This window comes from Nerophis ophidion, linkage group LG04 (genome assembly GCF_033978795.1).
Source record: "Nerophis ophidion isolate RoL-2023_Sa linkage group LG04, RoL_Noph_v1.0, whole genome shotgun sequence".
NCBI lineage: Eukaryota > Metazoa > Chordata > Actinopteri > Syngnathiformes > Syngnathidae > Nerophis > Nerophis ophidion.
Window position 1 is genome coordinate 55,447,390 of NC_084614.1, and position 13,399 is coordinate 55,460,788.

Here is a 13,399-nt window from a genome sequence, read left to right on the forward strand (position 1 = left end):
AGTCGCAGCTGTGTTGTTTAGGATTCTATGGGCCATTCGTATTGATGCTAATCTTTGAATGTTGTCAAAATTAAACAGTCTAAATGTTTAAGTACTAAACACTGATGGTGTTGTGGTTTTCGGTCAAGGATTTTGAGCAATTGTTTGTGTAAGGTTTAGCAGCGCCATGATCAATACCGTGTGTGCCTATGTTTACATCATCATCGACTAGTCTGCTGCTTTCTCACTTCCTTGCTTTCTGGAAGTTGATTGTAGATCATAAATCATGCCTCTAACATGGACAGAAGAAGTCTGAGGACGTATTCCAACAAGTTAGTACACTTTGACTGCCGTTAAGAACCCGAAAAGGGCGAGAAGGACACAAAAAAACGCTTGGTCCCCTTTCCCTGATACCCCCAGCAGTCAGCCTCCTAATGACAGCAGACATTGTAAAGTAAGTGATTTTTAAATTTTGTTTGTTGGTTCCCGTGAAGTCTGCAGTGAGTCATAATCGGTGATAAAGACCAAAAAAGCAAAAGTTGTGATGTTTTTAAAATGAATGTGCCGTGTATGATCAAAATACGTAAATCCATCCATCCATCCATTTTCTACCGCTTGTCCTTTTTGTTAAGGCGTGGGGCGCTGGTGCCTAGCTCAGCTACAATCCGGCGGAAGGCGGGGTACACCCTGGACAAGTCGCCACCTCATCGCAGGGCATACGTAAATCCATCCATCTATTTTCTACCGCTTGTCCCTTTTGGGGTTGCGGGGGGGTGCTGAAGCCTATCTTAGCTGCAAGGTGTACCCTGGAATGCGGTGTAAATGATAAATGGGCTGTACTTGTATAGCGCTTTTCTACCTTCAAGGTACTCAAAGCGCTTTGACACTACTTCCACATTTACCCATTCACACACACATTCACACACTGATGGAGGGAGCTGCCATGCAAGGCACCAACCAGCACCCATCAGGAGCAAGGGTGAAGTGTCTTGCTCAGGACACAACGGACGTGACGAGGTTGGTACTAGGTGGGATTTGAACCAGGGGCCCTCGGGTTGCGCACGGCCACTCTCCCACTGCGCCACACCCTGGACAAGTCGCCACCTCATCACAGGGCCAATACAGAGACCGACAAAATACATAAATATCAAACGTTATTATAAATTTACCACAATGGAGGAGTTTGGCTGTTTTTTTTTAAGGGCTTTGAAGGCGGAACTGCACAACTCCCATAAAATCCATTGTAACCGACCTTTAATATTTAGAATGCAAAAAATACCCAAAATCATCCATTGTCATGTCTCGTTTAATGATTGTGAATGATAGGTAACATTCCAAAAAAAGTGCAATTCCCCCTTTAAATACTTTTTTTTTTAAATCAGAGGCTATAGCTGGGATACAATCACATGACCTAGAGGCACATCCAGGCACTTCTGGGTTTCAGGCTTTGGTCGAGAGCCCCATTAGGCTACTGTTTATTTACCTAAATCCGTGCATATTTGGGCGTATTTTGAAAGGTTTAGAGGCAAATATAAAAGCGATCATTTTTACATTCTTGAGAACTTTTTTTTTTCTCCTCTCTGAGCTGCAACCTTATCGTGGTAGAGGAGTTTGCGTGTCCCAATGATCCTAGGAGCTATGTTGTCCGGGGGCATAAAGCCCCCTGGTAGGGTCTCCCAAGGCAAACAGGTTCTAGGTGAGGGATCAGACAAAGAGCAGCTCGAAGACCTTTATGAAGAAGAAACATCATGGACCCAGATTTCCCTCGCCCGGACGCGGGTCACCGGGGCCCCCCTCTGGAGCCAGGCCCGGAGGTGGGACACGATGGTTTATGCCCCCTGGTAGGGTCTCCCAAGGCAAACAGGTTCTAGGTGAGGGATCAGACAAAGAGCAGCTCGAAGACCTTTATGAAGAAGAAACATCATGGACCCAGATTTCCCTCGCCCGGACGCGGGTCACCGGGGCCCCCCTCTGGAGCCAGGCCCGGAGGTGGGGCACGATGGCGAGCGCCTGGTGGCCGGGCCTGTTCCCATGGGGCCCGGCCGGGCACAGCCCGAAGAGGCAACGTGGGTCCCCCCTCCAATGGGCTCACCACCCATAGCAGGGGCCATAGAGGTCGGGTGCATTGTGAGCTGGGCGACAGCCGAAGGCAGGGCACTTGGCGGTCCGATCCTCGGCTACAGAAGCTAGCTCTTGGGACGTGGAACGTCACGTCACTGGGGGGGAAAGAGCCTGAGGTAGTGCGCGAAGTCGAGAAATTCCGGCTGGATATAGTCGGACTCACTTCGACGCACAGCAAGGGCTCTGGAACCACTTCTCTCGAGAGGGATTGGACCCTCTTCCACTCTGGCGTTGCCGGCAGTGAGAGGCGACGGGCTGGGGTGGCAATTCTCGTTGCCCCCCGGCTCAAAGCCTGTACGTTGGAGTTCAACCCGGTGGACGAAAGGGTAGCCTCCCTCTGCCTTCGGGTGGGGGGACGGGTCCTGACTGTTGTTTGTGCTTACGCACCAAACAGCAGTTCAGAGTACCCACCCTTTTTGGGAACGCTCGAGGGAGTACTGGAAAGTGCTCCCCCGGGTGATTCCCTTGTCCTACTGGGAGACTTCAACGCTCACGTTGGCAACGACAGTGAAACCTGGAGAGGCGTGATTGCGAAGAATTGCCGCCCGGATCTGAACCCGAGTGGTGTTTTGTTATTGGACTTTTGTGCTCGTCACAGTTTGTCCATAACAAACACCATGTTCAAACATAAGGGTGTCCATATGTGCACTTGGCACCAGGACACCCTAGGCCGCAGTTCCATGATCTACTTTGTAGTTGTGTCATCGGATTTGCGGCCTCATGTTATGGACACTCGGGTGAAGAGAGGGGCGGAGCTTTCTACCGATCACCACCTGGTGGTGAGTTGGCTGCGATGGTGGGGGAGGATGCCGGACAGACCTGGGAGGCCCAAACGCATTGTGAGGGTCTGCTGGGAACGTCTGGCAGAGTCTCCTGTCAGACAAAGTTTCAATTCCCACCTCCGGAAGAACTTTGAACATGTCACGAGGGAGGTGCTGGACATTGAGTCCGAGTGGACCATGTTCCGCACCTCTATTGTCGAGGCGGCAGATCGGAGCTGTGGCCGCAAGGTAGTTGGTGCCTGTCGGGGCGGCAATCCTAAAACCCCTTGGTGGACACCAGCGGTGAGGGATGCCGTCAAGCTGAAGAAGGAGTCCTATCGGGTCCTTTTGGCTCATAGGACTCCGGAGGCAGTGGACAGGTACCGACAGGCCAAGCGGTGTGCAGCTTCAGCGGTCGCGGAGGCAAAAACTCGGACATGGGAAGAGTTCGGGGAAGCCATGGAAAACGACTTCCGGACGGCTTCGAAGCGATTCTGGACCACCGTCCGCCGCCTCAGGAAGGGGAAGCAGTGCACTATCAACACCGTGTATGGTGCGGATGGTGTTCTGCTGACCTCAACTGCGGATGTTGTGGATAGGTGGAAGGAATACTTCGAAGACCTCCTCAATCCCACCAACACGTCTTCCTATGAGGAAGCAGTGCCTGGGGAATCTGTGGTGGTCTCTCCTATTTCTGGGGCTGAGGTCGCTGAGGTAGTTAAAAAGCTCCTCGGTGGCAAGGCCCCAGGGGTGGACGAGATCCGCCCGGAGTTCCTTAAGGCTCTGGATGCTGTGGGGCTGTCTTGGTTGACAAGACTTTGCAGCATCGCGTGGATATCGGGGGCGGTACCTCTGGATTGGCAGACCGGGGTGGTGGTTCCTCTCTTTAAGAAGGGGGACCGGAGGGTGTGTTCCAACTATCGTGGGATCACACTCCTCAGCCTTCCCGGTAAGGTTTATTCAGGTGTACTGGAGAGGAGGCTACGTCGGATAGTCGAACCTCGGATTCAGGAGGAACAGTGTGGTTTTCGTCCTGGTCGTGGAACTGTGGACCAGCTCTATACTCTCGGCAGGGTTCTTGAGGGTGCATGGGAGTTTGCCCAACCAGTCTACATGTGCTTTGTGGACTTGGAGAAGGCATTCGACCGTGTCCCTCGGGAAGTCCTGTGGGGAGTGCTCAGAGAGTATGGGGTACCGGACTGTCTTATTGTGGCGGTCCGTTCCCTGTACGATCAGTGCCAAAGCTTGGTCCGCATTGCCGGCAGTAAGTCGAACACATTTCCAGTGAGGGTTGGACTCCGCCAAGGCTGTCCTTTGTCACCGATTCTGTTCATAACTTTTATGGACAGAATTTCTAGGCGCAGTCAAGGCGTTGAGGGGTTCCGGTTTGGTAACCGCAGGATTAGGTCTCTGCTTTTTGCAGATGATGTGGTCCTGATGGCTTCATCTGACCAGGATCTTCAGCTCTCGTTGGATCGTTTCGCAGCCGAGTGTGAAGCGACCGGAATGAGAATCAGCACCTCCAAGTCCGAGTCCATGGTTCTCGCCCGGAAAAGGGTGGAGTGCCATCTCCGGGTTGGGGAGGAGACCCTTCCCCAAGTGGAGGAGTTCAAGTACCTAGGAGTCTTGTTCACGAGTGAGGGAAGAGCGGTTCGTGAGATCGACAGGCGGATCGGTGCGGCGTCTTCAGTAATGCGGACGTTGTACCGGTCCGTTGTGGTGAAGAAGGAGCTGAGCCGGAAGGCAAAGCTCTCAATTTACCGGTCGATCTACGTTCCCATCCTCACCTATGGTCATGAGCTTTGGGTCATGACCGAAAGGATAAGATCACGGGTACAAGCGGCCGAAATGAGTTTCCTCCGCCGTGTGGCGGGTCTCCCCCTTAGAGATAGGGTGAGAAGCTCTGCCATCCGGGAGGAACTCAAAGTAAAGCCGCTGCTCCTTCACATCGAGAGGAGCCAGATGAGGTGGTTCGGGCATCTGGTCAGGATGCCACCCGAACGCCTCCCTAGGGAGGTGTTTAGGGCACGTCCAACCGGTAGGAGGCCACGGGGAAGACCCAGGACACGTTGGGAAGACTATGTCTCCCGGCTGGCCTGGGAACGCCTCGGGATCCCCCGGGAAGAGCTAGACGAAGTGGCTGGGGAGAGGGAAGTCTGGGTTTCCCTGCTTAGGCTGTTGCCCCCGCGACCCGACCTCGGATAAGCGGAAGATGATGGATGGAGAATTTTTTTTTTTTTTTTAAGATTTAAACCATGTATCATCCCTGAGAGATTACTGCTCTCTAAAAGCTCACTTCTTTTGACACTGTAGGTATTTACAGAAGAAAAGATTGGCGCCACATCATGTCTTTACATCTGAAAGGGTCCACAAATTTATCCGTAAAAGAAAAAAAATTCACTTATTCGTGCATTGCAAAGTAACGCATTTGATTGACATATCGAGTGCCGTGCTGCTAAGATTGTGACGCTAATGAGAGAAAGGATAAGTTTGCTTGCAGTTGATTTCCTGCTACATATCTCATCTACAATTCATGTCTGCAGTTTTTATGGTAGTTCATATTTTGTCTCATTATTTAGCTATTAATGTCTGTTATCTAGCGATGTCAAGATACAGTGTATGCTGTTGAGCCTGAGAGATTTATTTATCCGGTTTATTAATACTATTAAGGATATTTTGTTGATGCTAACGAATAACACCAAAGATGCTGTAATGTGGTCAACTTGTCAAATATAGCACTTGGCTTTCCTGCACAACAACTTAAGCTTTTAGTTTCTGTTGCAAAAATAGAGAAAGAAAATACGGTGGATTAGACCAACAATTACAATAATTATGACTAAGACTTAACATGGCGATAGTTTTTTTGCACAACCAGTTCTTAGTTGTATTTAGGAACAACAACCACAAAAGAACACAATATGATCTTCTGTCCTTTCTTTACATGTAATTCTGCTCTCAAACATTACTAATGTAGTACAGAATGAACTCGATCACAGAAAGTTTCTCAAATAAATCATATGTTTAAACAAACATTTTACAAAGTGATTGCTGCAGACACCAGGATGGTCCAGTTTTATTCCACAACATCATGAAAGTGATATTTTTAAGAGCTATTTCCTTCAACAAACTTCGTTTTTCCCTGACTTTATTACCTTTATGAACCACTTCTTCCGGGACGCTATGAAATCTCTTTATCTCTTTATTTGAACGACTGGAACACCCAAGAACAGAAGAGCAATACAGTTATTCTGCTTAAACTCTACACTCACTCTCACTTGTTTTAATGCTACATTCAAATTGTTTGACCATCGTGTGAATTAAGCTGCAAGGAAGAAAACCGATATGACGTCATATGCAACCCAGCTATAGTAGAAAATAATAAAAAAATGTAATTGATATTGTTACACTGCCATCCTGTGCTTTTGTCTGATTGTAATTGTGATCAAAAATCATTCAATGATTATAAAAATGTATAGCAAATACTGGTCTTTTAACTACTTGGTTACAGATGAATACATATTATGTAAGAGTACATAAAAAATGTTGCAACTGTAAATTAGCAAGTAGATTAATAAGTTTTTACATCATACAACTGGAAATGACGCAATGTTACTGTCAATTCAATAATGTCAATTTAATATAAGGAGACCGTGCAACCCATTCTGAAATGGTTCTATGATCATTTACATACCAAAGAATATATTGTGATGTATATAGTGTTATTGCAAGAGGCCATATCACTCAGCCCTACATACACAGAGATGATAATGCATATACAATAACTGTTGTGGCATGTTACTGTTTTTTTAAACGGCATCTTTGCCACCCACAGACAGAAAGTGAAGAACCCTTTGAGATGACGCCCCCAATGCCCAGAGTGTAAGTCTCAATCGATGCAAATGCAAAATATTGCAAAGAAATATTAAGAGCGTACATATTTTATCAACAGGTCTACTGATTATGTAGTGAGACCCAGCACAGGAGATGAGAGACAGCTGTTCCAAATTCAGGTAACTTTTGCTATTTCATGTGCCTTGTATTTTTGGTGTTTGTTTACAAACAAGCTAACATTGCTTTGAGTTTATTTTGATTAGGAGCAGCAGAGATACAATCAACCCCACAAAGCTTTCACGTTTCGGATGCATGGCTTCGAATCAGTGGTGGGTCCTGTTAAGGGAGTGTTCGATAAGGAGATGTCGCTCAACAAGGCCCGGGAGCACACTCTGCTCCGCTCAAACCGCCCGCCTTATGTCACCATCCTCTCTCTAGGTCAGAGATTCTCCATGTTATGTCTTCAAGAGTGCGTTTCAAGCAACCCTTTTTTTCCCGTTTTGTAGTGCGGGACGCAGCAGCCCGACTACCCAATGGAGAAGGAACTCGTGCGGAGATCTGTGAACTGCTCAAGGACTCGCAGTTTCTTGCCCCTGACGTCACAAGTGCACAGGTCAGAAAGGCATACTTTGTCTTCTGATGACATCAGCGATAAAAAGGCTTTTTCTTATGCCATAAAGGTGAACACAGTTGTTAGCGGGGCGTTGGATAGATTACACTATGAGAAAGATCCCTGTGTCAAGTACGACATCGGACGCAAACTGTGGATCTATCTTCATCGCAGTCGCAGTCAAGAAGAGTTTGGTACGCCACAAAATACATACACTTTATTAAAAAAATATGGAATCTGCTTACTAATTGAAGCTAGAGATGGGATGTATGACTCTTTGAAGGGAGTCAGATCTTGAGGAGCTGTTCAAACGAAAAGCTTGTTTTGATTCTTCTGGGAATTTGTTGGCGCTGAATCGGCATGTGCATACAAAAAAAATATTTTAACAAACGGCTCGCAACTGCAAATCAATTGTCATCATTCAATTAAAAGAGATATTCAAAAGACCTGATTCGTTCATGAACACCACAGCTCTACTTGATATGAGTGATGTATTATTAGCTACTGAGACCTTGTGGCGTTCAGAAAAATAGATTAGGAGGTTGTCTACAGCCAAAGCTGTCAATGCCAATGTTATTTGCAATTGTAGACGATAAGGATAGACTGTGTACTTAATTGAATAGACACATTAATTGGAGCTTTTACTCAATGTAGGATCTCACTATGACACCACTGCAAACCATATCATACAAAACGACATAATTAAGTCGCCGTAGATGTTGCAATAATTTGCTGTGCTGTTAATGGTTGTCTTCTAACCCACCCAGAGAGGATCCACCAAGCTCAAGCCGCTGCTGCAAAAGCAAGGAAGGCTCTGCAGCAGAAGCCTAAACCTGCATCTAAGCCCGTGAGACAACTGGCCTCATTTATTAATTTTCCTACTTGGAAGTCATTAGAAATATGTTTTTTACTGGCAGAAATCTGCAAGCAAAGATGGAGTTAGTAAAACATCTGGATGTTTGGAAGCAGGACAGGATATAGGTTCTGGACTATTGTCCCCAACCCCTTCTACGCCTACTTCAAACACACTGGGGACCCCAAAGTCGCCTTTACCCTGTGCAGCCACCACACCAACAAAAGCTGCAGTCCCTGATGCAATCAAAACTAGCACAGGGTTTGTTTTCATTCTTCTCATCACGTACTCATTTTCATTCAGTTACCTTGAAACACTTTTTTTCCAGCGTCCTCCTCATGTCGCAGCCATCTTTGCCTCAGCTGGGTTCCATCATATCCACCAGTCAGGCTGCTCCGGCTGCACCACAGCCTGTCACTTCTCAACAAGCGGCGAGACTAGTGAGTCACCTGGCAGCAGGCTCCCTCCCCCAGGTGAGAGTGGTTTCTGCTCAACCTGGACTGGGCTCTCCAGCGGGAAGTCAGCAGGCTGCGTTGGTCCATCAGAGCCCCCATCAGATCAGGATGCCGGTGTCATTGGCAGCAAAAGGCATCTCACAGGTAAAAGAGCAAATTAGTTTTTAATTGCCTGAAACATATACCAAATATATAATTACCTCTGTATGTGTGTCATGTAACAATAGGCAATGGTGTCGGTGCCTTTGAGGGGCCAGCCTTGTACTCCCGTCCAGATGCCGAACACCCTGTCTGTTTCCACGGTAACTGTGGCCAGACCTCAGGCTGAGTCACCTGGTAGCAACCCAACAACAACGCCTGCTGTGCTGCAAGGAATATCCAACCCAAACCTCAAACAGGTACACAAGTTAACTGTCACTTGGAGATTTATTTAACAATATGTTAATAGTTGTGGGTGTATCTTACAGAGGTGGCCATCATTTTGACATTTATTTTACACATATTTGAATGTTCTTAGAAGATAAGAATAAAATAAGATCAATATAAGCCAACCCAATGATTAGAAACCCTATGTGATTGATGATTGATTAATTTGGATCACAGTAATCACCTGTTTGCATTTTCACCTCGATCAAACATGGCGGAAATGTCTGTTAGAAGATACCACATTAATAAACTGTAGCATAGTCATATCCTGCAACAATCTACCTTTTATTGCCCGTGATCGTGTGTCTGTGTTTTTGGATATAAAGAAATAAGACTAACACTAGCATATGAGTTGAAACACAACATTGAGAAGCAGCAGCAACATCAGTGACAGACTTTAGTTTCACTATCAGCTGCAGTTTACCAGTAAGCATGCCTCGGAAGTAAATTTGCAGGCACTGACGGAATGTGTTAGTGACTGAACTACTGTAATCGTCCCGACTGGGAGTTTTAACACACCCACTAATTTAATCAGAAAAATGCATTTTTATATCTAAATATTCTTTAATCAGACATTTTGTTTACGTGTCTGCAAAGATTTAACTTCTCAGATTAAACATGTATTAAAACAACTCTGCAGACACCGTGTTCAAATCAATCGATCAATCAATCAAAGTTTATTTATATAGCCCTTAATCACAAGTGTCTCAAAGTGCTGTACAATCAATGCCGGCATCTTCGGCTCAGATCACAGATCACATCAGGGCAACAAAAAACTTAACCCAATAGGCACAATGAGAAACCTCGGAGAGGACCGCAGATGTAAACACACCAAGTGATTTATATTTATTACTTAGGTTAGGGGTAAGGTTAATGTTTTCATTGTATATTTGTGCGACCCCTTTTAAGGGGACGGGCAATATGTGCATTCGTATAGTTAGGAGGAGATGCCTTGTTAAGCGGTAAAAAATTCATATGGTTTGAGCCAGGTTTTGCTTGGATCAATGACGTCAAGATTGTTGTCTCTAATGACCTCATTAACTAATAACAGTTTGGGAGACAGTGACCTGATATGTAGTGGGCTGTTTTGAGGATTTTTTTTTTTTTATCCGTAGTAGTCATATTAATAACGTTACGTTTATTTTGTGTAGTAAAATAATTTCTATCATATCAAGGAATTGATATGATGGGGATCTTCGGATTGTGTGGTTGGTGCTGCAATAGATGGAACGCGTCATAATTCGCCACCTCAGTAGAATGCATGTTCACCTCTGCACAGTCACTACAGAAAAAACATTGTGAGTTATGTATTATTCTATGACAAATGCTATGTGTGCAGGGATTTTCCAGCCTGGTACTAGTTAGTTCTAGCTTAACTGACTCTTCCCAGGTTTGAGTCCCAGGCGGACCGAAAGCAGGGACTTAACTAGGGGAGTTACAAATATATGCCACTCATTTATTATACATGTTTGAAATGTAGTTATACACATGAAAACACTATTACAGGCATATAGTATTGTACTTGCAAAATATGCAGTTGCACACCACCATGTCTATGGAGTGCCAAATTGCATAAATAAATACATCTTTGAGTAATTACTTAAATGTGTCAAATAAATATAGTTCAAATGTAATACATAGTTGTATTAAATGTTTTATTTAATGTACAATTGCATTCATTTATTTAATCCTTTATTGATTTAATTATTTCCTGATTTAGTTAATTGCTTCAGATTAAAAAAATCATGAAGTGCTTACAAGAGCCAAAATTAAATTAGTAAATATAAATAGGAATTGAAATTTAAACTTTCATGTATTTAATTTTAATGATAATTGACACATTCAAGCATTTTTTTAAAATATGTATTTATTCATTTAATGCTGTCCCATTTGACCCAGCATACACGTCTTGTCAAATCATCTTCCTATTTAAAAATCTCAAATGAATTAACTTTTGAAACAGCGCACTATGCTGGATTCACAGCTGCATCTCTCTGCAGATGGCGCCATCAAACCACTTTCAATTGAAATTACAATAAGAGATTCTTTATAGCAGTGGAAAGTAATCTTCAATCAATCATTTTAAAGTGCCAGTGAGTTTCAATTGTGTTACAAGACAGCTTTTTGAGGGAATATTTGCAGACATAATTTTAGGGAGGATGGATGTTTATAACAATAACCTCATGTAAGTGCAGGTGATATATAGGCCAGTCATGTTGAGTATTTCTTTTTACTGTCTTTTACAGTTTCTAGGTGGTCAAATTGGATCTGAAGTGTGGGTGTACTGATACATTTCATGTATTGTTTTATTTTAGATGTCCATCACAGGCCAGCTAGGAGTGAAGACTCAAGGAGCAGCAGGAATTCCACTCACCGCCACAAACCTCCGTATCCAGGGTAAAGATGTCTTGCGTCTTCCTCCTTCCTCTATCACCACAGACGCCAAAGGTCAAACTGTCCTGCGAATCACCCCTGATATGATGGCGACTCTCACCAAATCTCCAGTCGCGACAGTCAAACTGACTCCTGATTTCCTAAGCACCGCAGCAGCTGGTGGCAACAAGAGCATATCAGCCACTCTTCACGTAACACCCCCACACCCGTCCGCCTCCACCGCTACTGCAACCTGCACGGGGGAGGCCCTCAGCAGTAAAGCCACACCCATGGCTTCCACCCTGTTGAAAGCCGCAGGGGACACAGCCATACGTCTCATGCCCACTTTGGCCGTCACTATGGCGGACCAGAAATCTCGCACCTTCTCCACCGTCACCTCCCCGGACAAGAGCGGCACCACCATCCGTATCATGCCGGGCCTTGGGGTGATCCCACAGAAGCAGGGTCAGACATTAACGCTGGCCTCCACCAGTGCTAGCAAGCCACCTACGGTGTCCACCTGTGCCAACGTCATGACCATGGCTGCCAACGTGGTGGCCTCTGGAGCCTCCTCCTCTCCTCTCAAGCTGGGAACAGCCACTGCCACCATGGTCAACACACAAACAGTAAGAGGATTTATTACGTGCCATATCATATATTCATTTTCTTTTAAATGTTTTATTGTCAATACAAAATGTAAAACTTCTTCATGCACAGCTAAAACAAATTCCTAACCCGAATACGGTGGTAGAGGGGTTAGTGCGTCTGCCTCACAATACGAAGGTCCTGCAGTCCTGGGTTCAATCCCAGGCTTGGGATCTTTCTGTGTGGAGTTTGCATGTTCTCCCCGTGAATGCGTGGGTTTCCTCCGGGTACTCCGGCTTATTCCCACCTCCAAAGACATGCACCTGGGGATAGGTTGATTGGCAACACTAAAATTGGCCCTAGTGTGTGAATGTGAGTGTGAATGTTGTCTGTCTATCTGTGTTGGCCCTGCGATGAGGTGGCGACTTGTCCAGGGTGTACCCTGCCTTCCGCTCGATTGTAGCTGAGATAGACGCCAGCGCCCCCCGCGACCCCAAAAGGGAATACGCGGTAGAAAATAGATGGAAAATAGAATACATATACGAAAATAGGCAACACGTTATCAACACAACTGCACTACTTTGATATTCTTTTTATATCAGTGCAACTTTAAACTTGAAATTATTAAAATATATCTTTTGATGTTAGTAAATTGTTATATAGTACTTCTCACGAAGTGCTTCACATAGTTAAAATACAGAGTACAACCTAATATCAGCATACAGCATGGTGCAACAGAAACATTGCAAATAAAATATATTGAATAATAAACAAGGATAATGGAACATTACAGGAATGCAAATAGAACACACACTTAAGTGTTTTAACAGTCTTTTAAAAAATTGTCCACCGTTACACTGGCTTGCAGTAGTGAGTCTTTGCCATCACAATGGCAACCAACTCATAATCCAAGGCTAAAAAATATTGGTGGACCAAGATGTAAAAATAAAATCTTATGTTCGGCCTAAAATTATGTTTGTTTTGAAATGCGTGGTATGACGTACAGTACCAGTTCTATTGGCTTGGATTTAAATGTAATTCCACTTCACAATGGAAGAGGGAGCCCTAGTGCCAAAAAAAAAACCTGACTAAAACCTTGTTTAACATTTATCAATTGACAAATCACTTTGAAATGGTCACCAAGAGATAGACTAACTAAATCCTTTAGGAATCAGATGAGTATGTATTTTGATCTTTAGCAAGTATTTTCTTTGAACAAGGATTTGTTTTGGCCTTGCCATAGGGGAAGTTACCTGCACGGATCACAGTTCCGCTTTCTGTCCTCAACCAACCACTGAAAAGTAAAAGCGTGGTGACTACACCTATTGTGAAGGGAAATCTCAACACAAAGTAAGTCTGCCCTGCAATTAAAATATTGTTGTTTTTTTTAGTCAGGGGTGCATAC

The 13,399-nt window shown here is 44.9% G+C and overlaps 1 protein-coding gene across 1 annotated transcript in view; it reads left to right on the forward strand.

Moving 5' to 3' along the window:
* nfrkb (nuclear factor related to kappaB binding protein) overlaps positions 1–13,399 on the forward strand; it is a 30,434-nt gene that overhangs the window by 16,197 nt on the left and 838 nt on the right. Inside the window, exons 14-24 of the mRNA XM_061898480.1 lie at positions 6,694–6,740; positions 6,811–6,871; positions 6,956–7,130; positions 7,199–7,305; positions 7,373–7,496; positions 8,070–8,149; positions 8,220–8,416; positions 8,484–8,754; positions 8,838–9,008; positions 11,352–12,035; positions 13,238–13,344. Of these exons, the coding sequence (XP_061754464.1) occupies positions 6,694–6,740; positions 6,811–6,871; positions 6,956–7,130; positions 7,199–7,305; positions 7,373–7,496; positions 8,070–8,149; positions 8,220–8,416; positions 8,484–8,754; positions 8,838–9,008; positions 11,352–12,035; positions 13,238–13,344 (2,024 nt within the window). The remainder of the gene's footprint in view (positions 1–6,693; positions 6,741–6,810; positions 6,872–6,955; positions 7,131–7,198; positions 7,306–7,372; positions 7,497–8,069; positions 8,150–8,219; positions 8,417–8,483; positions 8,755–8,837; positions 9,009–11,351; positions 12,036–13,237; positions 13,345–13,399) is intronic.